The following is a 10,600-nucleotide window of genomic DNA, read 5'->3' as shown; positions in this document are numbered from 1 at the left end:
TAGAAGAGAATTGTTAAGAAATTTTTTTTAAAAGTTTAATTGTTGAAAATAGCTTTAGAAAACTTTTTCGATGAAGAAGTTTCGTGTGAGTGGGAAAAAGAAAAACCCATTATGGGTTAAAAGTCATTGGGATATATGATTTTATCATTAATTATTATACTAAAATAAATAAACGGATTCATCTGTGGTTAAGTTCTGCTTCTTTATATAAGGAGTACGTACCCAGCAAAGTTTTAAGCAGAAATTCCCTTGCCTAAAAACCCCTTCGTAGCAAGAAAGAAAGGAGCCATGACTTTCATAACTACGTGGTGGTGCTATGGGAAGCATATGGTGATGGTCACCATTCTTTTCATAGTGTTTCTCTCAAATCCGGTTACATCACAGCCACAAACAAACTTAATTCTCAGGGCTTGCGCCCAAATCAACGCCACCAACCCACGGAATTTTTTCAGAAATCTTAACGAAACATTTAGTGACACCCGTAGAAAACTATCCAACAATAACACCTACTTTGCGACCTCAGAGCAGACAAACAATACAGACCCGGTTTACGTATTGGCTCAGTGCAGGAATTACATGTCGGCATTTGAGTGTGTTAATTGCTTTGATTTCGCTAGTAAGTCCGTATGTAGTTGTGATGCTGCCGTTGGTGGTCGTGTCGTTCTTGACGGTTGCTTTCTAAGGTTGACACTTTTCCTCTTAGTTTTATTTCTTACCTTGTGATCATTTTAGCATAACTGATATTACGTAAATCCGAACTAGAAATCATAACAATTATTAGTACGAGTTAATAAGAAAAGTGTGGAGTACAAGGGAAGCAAATAAAACTAAAGTATCAAACTAGAGCGGAAATACTAGACTACTAGTTAATTAGAAAAGTGTCGAGTTAATTGGAATTACGTAAATCCAAACTAGAAATTATACGAAACATTAAGCACTAATGACGTAGAGCGAAAGCAAACAAAACTGAAGAATCAAACTATTGCATGTGGTGCCCTTTTATAGGTATTCTAAATCTGAATTTCGCAGACATTTCCAGATCTTTTAAATTACAAATTATGAATAAATTCTGAAACTGGATACATAAATAGACGCGTAAAATATGTTAATCAATTAATTATGCATTTTAGGCTAAAAGGACAAACCATTGAAAAATGCTCAATTTGAGGGAAACTCGTAAATAGAGAAATTATAATCCGCTCGTTGATGAAATATAGATCCCACAGCAAGGCCAAAACGCCTATGATTGTCTGTCATCTTTTCTTCCATTAGTTATGGTCTCTGTAATTACCTTACGGGCTGTTTGGTAGCCTCTTAATGACCATTCAGATGCTAACTCTTAATAGTTTAAAACATCTGAATGAATAAGAGGTAATCTCAAGTCTGAATGGTGAAGAGGTAACCTCTGAATGGTAAATCATCACATGTCACATTCTTCTACCTTCTGATTGGTAAAATTCTTAATGGTTCCATTAAGAGGTAGCCTCTTAATGACCATTCAGAGGCTACCAAACATCCCCTTAGTATCCCAAGTTTTGCCCATCTGAACTTTCGGACCCTTCTACCATGTTTCAGTTGAATAAAATTTTATTCAACTAATTTTATTCAACTGGTCCAAGTAAGAATCTACCAACTATTGTATGAGCTCCTATCAACTAAGGAATCTTTAAGAGGTCGTATGATTCATTGATTTCAAAGGAACTGGATTTGTAATTGCAATTGGAAAACATTCTATCAAAAAACATGTTTAGTTGGTTTTTAATAAAAATGGAATTGGAAAACATTCCACTAAATTCCATCAATCAAAAGAATTTAACAATCCTTCCTATTTGAGAAGTAATTCTAAACTTTCTTGTTGAATGTTTTTCAATTACCCAAATAACCTTATATTTCCATTCAATTGACGATAAATATATATATATATATATATATATATATATATATATATATATATATATATGTATAATGTAAGTATCTATAGAAAACCCACTTTAATTTAGAAAACCCGGGAAATTCAAAGCTCCCGATGTTTTTTTTTCTTGAAAAAATTTACACATGTTATATACATGTTTTTAAGGGTTTTGGGCAAAAAAAATCAAACATGTATAAAAATATCTACTTGGCGCTTTTTTGATTTTTTTTGCCCAAAACCCTTAAAAACATGTATATAACATGTGTAAATTTTTTCAAGAAAAAAAAACATCGGGAGCTTTGAGTTTCCCGGTTTTTCTAAATTAAAGTGGGTTTTCTATACATCCTTCCCCTATATATATATATATATATATATATATATATATATATATATATATATACACTTCTTCAAATAAAAGAAGGAGAATTTTGTCTGTTAGTTTTTAACAATTACAATTCCATTTACCAATTTATAAACCAAACATATTACAAAATTCTATTAGAATTAATTCCCAATTCCATCAAATTCCAATTCCCTTTATGAATTCCAATTCCTCTAAAGAAATTATGCGAACCAAATGAGCCAAGGTTCTAAGGGACAAAGCCCTAGATCATAGGATGGTTCCGTGGGGCTCAGGAATTATAATACAATACAACTTTTTAAATGGCCTATCTATTTTAAGAAATTAAAAACTGGGTAACCGGCTAGCTTCTAGGGATGAGACTGTACAAGTGCTCCTCCGAGGACTATTAGGGTATCTACCGTACTGTAGCTTGGTTTCCATTGTTTGTCCAAATTTGATCCCTGATATTTGATGGCGGACTCAAAAATCCACTTACAGATGCTTTACACACAATCATTTCAGATAACGCTTGCAAACTGTCACACCCCCAAAATCCACAGGCGGAGTATCACCGCAGGGGGCGTGACTGACCAGGATCAAGCCACCAATCATATTGAACAACGTATTAAAGTAAATATAAAACCAACCACAATATAATTGGTGTCCAAAAACAAATTAACTAAGTTCAAGTTATTAGCGGAAGCATAATGTGTAAAACCAAAACATAAGATTTAAAAGTTCAAATGTTTAACATGGAACACAACAGTCCATGTCTCACAACGACTCCTCCTTCTCGTGCAAGCTCCAGAAGAGTACCTAACGACCTGCAAGGCATGTAACAACGAGTAAACAACAAAGTTGAGCGAGTTCACAGTTGGATATCCATTTTAAAATTGTTCCAAAAACCATATGTTTGTTCGAAAACCATGAGTTAACCATTTCCTTGTTTCTCATACCATAACCATAACTAAGTGGAGGCTTCCCCATGTTAACCACTAAACCGTTACCATATCGACAACTGACTAAAGTAAGTTGTGCCCTACGTCAATGTCTATCATCATTGACTAAGTGCCCAGATCCATTAGTACACGCCCGTCCTCCAGGCACGGTGTGAGGCTTGTCAACCCTAATAGCGCTATTAACTAATGACCCGCTCGCCATTGGCCCGGCGATTAAGTCGATATAAAAATGAGGGACTTCATGATAGAGTTTTGTCTAGTAAGTTATAGGTTGTCATCCTTCCTACGGAGGAATGGAGGTACGTAATCTACCTAAGGAGAATATGCAGGTTTAATGTTGTCATCCTTCCTATGGAGGATGGAGGTACATATTCTACCCAAGGAGAATATGCAGGTTCCGTTTTAGTTTCTTAACCCATTCCCAAACCCCCGGGAATTCCATGCCTTATAGAAAGTGTGAACTCACCTTAGGTTAGCTCGGCAGATACACAGAAAGGTCAATCGTGCTGCTAGTGGTCAACCACGTCCTAACATGGTTACCATATAAGTCAGGTCTAGGTTCAAGTAGTGCACATAAGTTTTACACATAGACTAACAGGTTACAACACGTAGCGATCATGGCAAACACGTAAAACACATTAGCAGTCAGTTATACAAAAGGGCCTAACTTGTGCGACTCGGATGATTGGGCTATCGAGCTTGTGCGAGCCCAATCATCTTGTGCGAGTTAGTAACCAAAGCCCAATGAGCATACGGCCCAACCTATTGTGCGATCAGCACAACTTGTGCGATCCATAATGGGTTGTGCGATTCAAAAACCTACCCAGCCCAATAACATAAGTAACCCAAATTTCACCCGGCCCAAACAAATAATCAGAACAACATCTTGTGCGGTCCATTTATCTTGTGCGATCCAAGACTACTTGTGCGATTGAGTTTTGGGCTATTCGGCCCAACAGCATAACATAACTTATCATGTTGGGCGGCCCAACATCTTGTGCGATTAGCACTGCCTTGTGCGATCCACAAGATGTTGTGCGACTGTGCTTTAAGAGGTTATACCTGGTGCTTTAACTGTTGTACCCTAACCTATCTTGTGTGACTGGCTTGTGCGACCAGCCTTGTACGTTTAGCCTTGTGCGATTAGTTTTAGGTTTCCTAAAATCATGCAATCTTCTCTAAAAGTTTCCAATTTCTTATCCATTCGATTAAATCAATACTAACAGTTTCCAAACATGCAATAATCGATCAATAAGGGTTTTAACATCAATTTCCTATGAACCCTAATCATGAATAAAACATGAACATTAATCATAACACTTAAGCATATTAACATGGTTCATGTTCTTGATCACTAGCATGCATACTATCATAACAATACAACAAATCAACCGCACATAAAAACATTACAGCCGATTAGCAAGCATTCAGTTAACAATCATCTTTAACATCATTCAATTATCAATCCCTATGTTGATCCACACCTATTACACATGTGAGCCGATTATATAACACTAAAGCTTAACCATTTACATCATAATCAGACACATGACATCCCTAAATCATCATGTAAAACATATAAGCCAATACATCATCTATCAAGCAATCAATATTAATACACTAACCGGTTAATAGGATAGAACGAGGGTTGATCCGAATAAGAAAGTCTTCGATGGAGAAGTGATGTGGCTGCTGTTGAGTTCGTGAGGGAGAGTGAGAGAGATTTAGGGTTTGGTGTGTGCTATGTGTGATTTGCAACCAATGAGGAAACAAAACCCTCAACAAGGTTTTGTGTTAGTTTATATAGGGGAGTGGCCGAACCCATCATGGGCTGCCCATTGGTTTCGAATACAAGATGTGCAAGATTGGGTCGAGAGGATGTGCACGGCAAAGAACGAGTTGTGCGGCCCAATTGGCTTGTGCGATTTCATTATATACACATACAGTAGACATTATAACATAAACATAATATTTCATTTAAAACCAACATATCAACTTGTCATATAGAGTTCATACACGTTACATTCAACATAAAGATAGGTCCATAATTACGAGTTGTCACACAAACTCTGTATTATGATGGTTATTGTCACATAGTTAGCCCATGTGTATTCCACAGATACCATCATTGATTCTTCTTTCGAGAAAATAAGTTCACGACCCTTAGGCCTTCTACCTCCACATAGCATTGCTCTGTCAAGCTTACACCTGTTGCCCCCACTGTCGCATCTCTTAGGAGTTTGGGTTGTGTCTAAGCTTGAGTGGTTGATCGTCCTCTCGGGCTAGCTAGCTACTGATCATCGCCTTGATAAGCTATTACCTCACCGACTAGCATGGAGAAGAACTTGCCTCGAGAGGGGAGAAACAACTGGAAACAGCTACTAAGACCCATAGACCGAGGAGCAAAGAGAGGAAGCTGTCCGAGAGGAGGCTCACTTACACATCATTTGATCAAGTGTCTATAGCCGTTTTGAATTGATATTAGTGGTGTCGACTACCTCGCATTAGGAACCATCGATAATTTAACCTAACTAACGATACTCTTGATGGAATACAATCCATATTGCACAACCATAAAACAAACACATGATTTTTGAGGTTAACCCCGACCACGACTCTTTTATTCTTTATTAAAAATTCACGAAACAACCAAGGTTTACAAATATAATCACCCTAATTGTCTATTTTTAATTACGTATACGGAATCATATTTTAATACTAAAACAATTTAAACTTATAACATTGGAAACTTAAACACCTGTAATATCTAATCTGATTTGAAGTTGATATGAATTATCCTTTTTGTCGACTTGTAATATCTAATCCAATTTGCACTTGATATAAATATAAATATCAATTATCCTTTTTGTCGATAGTTATCTCTTTTTCTTTTCTCTATCACAATTATTAATTATTAATTCTAGCTATTCTAGATGTATGCATATATGTTCCTCAACCAAATACTTGGTGGCCGTCGAGGTTGATGGTTGAGTGATAAGACAAAGGTTTTTAATACACTTCACTAGGGCAATAGTGGCGACCGTATTAGTTGCGACTTCTAAAAGGTCGCCGCTAAAGGTGTTAATCCGCATCATGTAGTTTATGCTTATGTAGATTACGCTTATGTAGTTTATGTTTGGTTAGTTTTTGTGGCTCGTGAGCCAGAAATGGAGAGATTTTAGTATGAAAAAACTGGAAAAAAACAAAAAAACAAGAAAAATCCAAAAAAAAAATTTTAGTGGCGACCCTCGTCGTCGCTATTGATTACCAGGCTTTAGGGACGAAATCAGCAATAGCGGAGACATGCTTTAGCGACGAAAATCAAGCTTTAGCGATGATTTTTCTAGCCTTAGCGACGATTTTTGTCGCCGCTAAAACTGAATTTTCTTGTAGTGTAAGTGTCAGATCTTGAATTTAAGTTTCAAAAGTTGCAAGAAATTTGCCGTTAAAAAGAGCTACTTGGTGTAAGGGTTTAAGTCTCATGCGTGTTGGGTGTGAGTTTGCTAAAAGAATTAATTAATTTGAAAAGGATACTTAAAAAAAGTAGATTATTTTGTCGGTTCTTATATTTATTGGGCTTTTTTTAAATTTAGATTTTTTGATGCATATACCTTGCTTTTTTATCCTTTTCTATATAAAGTTCATATGTTATGCATTTACCCATAATAGTTATTTTTTATGAAGGTACGAAGGTAATTCTTTTTACGAACAAACAACTTTGCCTGGCAATGTTGGCTTATGTGGCAATCGTACTTCTTCACGACAAGACGTTTTTGAAACGGCTGTGGATGGATTGTTGTTCAATCTTTCTATCGCCACCCCTAAAATAAATGGTTTCTATGCTGCAATCACTGCACCTGTCGTTGGTGCCAATACAAGTATTGCTTATGCTATAGCACAGTGTGCCGAGACAGTAACACCAGATGGATGCAAAAATTGCTTACAGGTGGCATATGCTAATATAAAGAGTTGTGCTACTGATGTTACTGATGGGAGGGCTGTTGATTCTGGGTGTTTTATGAGGTATTCCGCCTCTGCGTTTTTTGCAAACAACAAAACTACTGATATCACACCATTCCTACTAGACGGTGAGACTTCTTACATCCTAACCTAATGTACAATGTGTCTATGAGAATATTGCAATTTACATATATATATATATATATATATATATATAGAAAACTATATGACCTATTATTGTACTTATTAATTAACATGAACTATCAACTTTCTGGGATTCCTTTTTGTATTAAGATTCATATTTGTTGAGTTTGTTACTAGGTAGTTAACCTTTACCTATTATTAATTATAAGGCTAAAGGGTGTGGGGGGTATGGGTTGGGTCATCAATGCCACATAGGACCATTAATAAATTGCTACACAACCCCCTTGCCTCATTCACCATGGTTGGCATGGATTAAACCATGACAACCATGAGCCTACTTTCATTTTTCAATATTTCATTTTCTTTAAAAAAAATAAATTAAAATAATAAAATGGTGGTTTGGGTCAAGACCACACCCTTAGGGTAGTGGTTTTGGATGGTGGCTTAGAAGTGGGTGACATAGCGCTGATGTGGAGGGTCATGGTAACCATACGGGTCATGACCACACCCTATATCCTAATATCGAGTTTAGAGTGGATTTAATTAGTTTCTATATTGATAGTTCTTAGTAAAGAAAGTAAAATATACAAAATGATAGTTTCATGCATTCTGGAAACTTGCTACTTATATACATTTACTTTCTATATATCCTATTCAGGGTTCTTAATTTCGAGTTAAGATCATATTTAATTCACAATTTTAATACATGTCGAAAAACAGGAGGTTCAAGCAGTAAGGGAGCCGTTATCGGAGGTGTGGTGGGAGGTGTAGGTGCTCTAATCATATTGCTAATAGCTTTACTTTTGTGGTATCGTCAATCAAAAAGAACAACACCAATAGGTACGACTTATTGATTACCAGCCAAATGTATTAAACTTAATCACACAAAAAATGCTATACAAATTTTATTTCAAACTTTACAGGTAGCTTATACGGGGCAACTGAATTGCAAGGTCCAAAGGACTATAGCTATGCAGATCTTAAGAAAGCAACGAATGATTTTAGGGAAGAGAATAAGCTTGGTGAAGGAGGGTTTGGAGATGTGTACAAGGTACTTACCTCTCAATTCACCCTATATATGTACCAATGATTTTCTAGATTAGTATTTACTTAGCTTTTGAAGGGGAAATATTATAAAAAAAACTAACATACTTTCTCATTTTCTCATAAAAGTCCATTAGTAGCTTTTTTGTATGAAAAACCAACGCACTTTATGTTTTGTCTCACAAAAGTCCCTTAACTTTTTTTTGAACATTAAAGTTCCTTCACAAGTTAAATTTGAACAAAACTATGATTAAAATAATTAAAAAACTTGGAACCGTTAGAGATGTATATCCGTTATTTTCAATTATTTGGTTCCTTTTATTCGATTTAAATTTTTTTGGGTTAACTGTAATCTTGAATAATCGGCTAACTCCCTAATATGCTTTGTGTCAAACTCATTTCTTATCAACAAAGTTTAATTTATTTTTGTTTCCTTTTGTTGGTTCATTTATTGTTTTGCACTTCAAGCAGGGGATTGTAAAGGATGGGAACATTGTTGCGATAAAGAAATTAGCCATAGATTCTAATACAGCAAAGGATAACTTTGAGACTGAAGTAAGGGTCATTAGTAATGTACATCATCGTAACCTTATCCGCCTTCTTGGATGTTGTAAAGGGCTAGAATTGCTTCTAGTCCTCGAGTATATGGCCAATGGAAGCCTCGAAAAATACCTATATGGTTAGTTGGGTTTTGTTGTTTATCCTAGAAAGTTGCTGGTAATTACTAATAATTAGGAGATATATCATATAGCTACAAGTTCATTTTAGGGATTAAGCATGTTTTGTAGTAGTATTAACCTTCTAATTCGTTCTCTTATTTTGTGATTTAGGTGAAAAACGGGGGGCCCTTAACTGGAAACAACGTTGTGATATTATTTTTGGTACAGCTAGGGGTCTTGCATATTTGCACGAACAGTACCACGTAACCATCATCCATAGAGATATAAAACCAAGCAACATTTTACTAGACAACGATTTTCAGCCGAAAATTGCAGATTTTGGCTTGGCAAGGCTTCTACCTGAGGATCAAACTCATATTAGTACTAAGTTTGGCGGGACATTGTAAGTATCGTGTTATTTAACATGTGAATATATATACATACACAGACACACCTATGTTGTAGTTTAAGGAAGATGAGATAAATAAATTTTCTGAATACAAATCACAGGGGTTATACAGCACCAGAGTACGCAATCCACGGACAGTTGTCTGAAAAAGTTGATACCTACAGTTTCGGAATAGTTGTCCTTGAAATTGTTAGTGGAAAACGATGTACTGACGTCCCAAACGAATCAATTGGTGAACAATACCTCCTTGAACGTGTAAGTTAATAATTGGAACATAACTTTATCTTACTTTTCATAGTAACTTTTAAGTGACACTGTTTAAATTATGACATTAGGCTTGGAATTATTATGAATCCCGCATGCACATGAAGTTGGTGGATGAGACACTAGACCCGATCGAATATAGAGAAGAAGATATATGGAAAATTATAGAAATAGCACTAATGTGCACCCAGTCTCCTGTTTCTGTCAGGCCTACCATGTCCGAGGTGGTTATGCTTCTAGGTGACCGATCACGGGTGCAAAATCCACCAACTAGAAAGAACCTTAATATGAGCGACATAAGGATACAAGTTGATAGCTCCGCATCTCCTACAATGTCCGTTAGCAATGCTAATGCTACTATCACGGAATTGGAAGGTCGATAATTGTCACCGTCTGTGTTTTTAGCGCTTAGATGATGTTGGAGTTGTATGCAGAAGATATGAACTATGAAGTTTATGTTGTTATGTTGATGGATATTGCAGACTTTCATATAGTATGGGAAATCGAATTGAATTGTATGTGTATAATATGGAATTGTATTTAAAATATGACCTTGTAATATGTTTGGTGTGCTTCAAAGCTGGTGTTAGTAAACTACAACATATTATTTTGTTCTTAATTGTTCAACGTCTTCGTTATGCTTTGGTTTATTTGTGACCGATCTTTGATGATTAGTTAATTAACATTCCAAGGGAAGTGTGATATTGATTGGATGTTGTATGGACACACAATACAGGGGAGTTATATTTAAGAGTATATTGTAGATGCCATAAGACCATGGGGTGTGGTTTGGGTAGTCCCTTTGGGGACTATCCGCCACGTAGGCGTCACGTCACATTCGATGAAGGACCATCCAAAGGGGACTACCCAAGGGTGTGGGGACTACCCAAATTTAATAAAAAACTA

At 36.0% G+C, this 10,600-nt stretch overlaps 1 protein-coding gene across 1 annotated transcript; it reads left to right on the top strand.

The window, feature by feature from the left end:
- Positions 1 to 244: 244 nt before the first annotated feature.
- LOC110939845 (cold-responsive protein kinase 1) lies at positions 245 to 10,313 on the top strand. Its single transcript, XM_022181418.2, has 8 exons — positions 245 to 683; positions 6,899 to 7,302; positions 8,039 to 8,158; positions 8,242 to 8,369; positions 8,834 to 9,041; positions 9,193 to 9,424; positions 9,532 to 9,685; positions 9,766 to 10,313. Exons 1-8 carry the CDS (start codon positions 289 to 291, stop codon positions 10,075 to 10,077), a joined length of 1,953 nt encoding a protein of 650 aa, XP_022037110.1. The 5' UTR covers positions 245 to 288; the 3' UTR covers positions 10,078 to 10,313.
- Positions 10,314 to 10,600: the final 287 nt, after the last annotated feature.

Source organism: Helianthus annuus, chromosome 14, assembly GCF_002127325.2.
Source record: "Helianthus annuus cultivar XRQ/B chromosome 14, HanXRQr2.0-SUNRISE, whole genome shotgun sequence".
In the NCBI taxonomy this organism is placed as follows: domain Eukaryota; kingdom Viridiplantae; phylum Streptophyta; class Magnoliopsida; order Asterales; family Asteraceae; genus Helianthus; species Helianthus annuus.
This window is presented reverse-complemented; position numbering and strand designations above follow the sequence as displayed.

Bases quoted from the DNA above. Each gene is read 5' to 3' on its own strand.
- LOC110939845 (XM_022181418.2), top strand. From the start codon at position 289: ATGACTTTCATAACTACGTGGTGGTGCTATGGGAAGCATATGGTGATG. The intron at 8,159-8,241 runs GTACGACTTATT...CAAACTTTACAG, and splicing joins AAAAAGAACAACACCAATAG to GTAGCTTATACGGGGCAACT. The intron at 9,425-9,531 runs GTAAGTATCGTG...TACAAATCACAG, and splicing joins ACTAAGTTTGGCGGGACATT to GGGTTATACAGCACCAGAGT.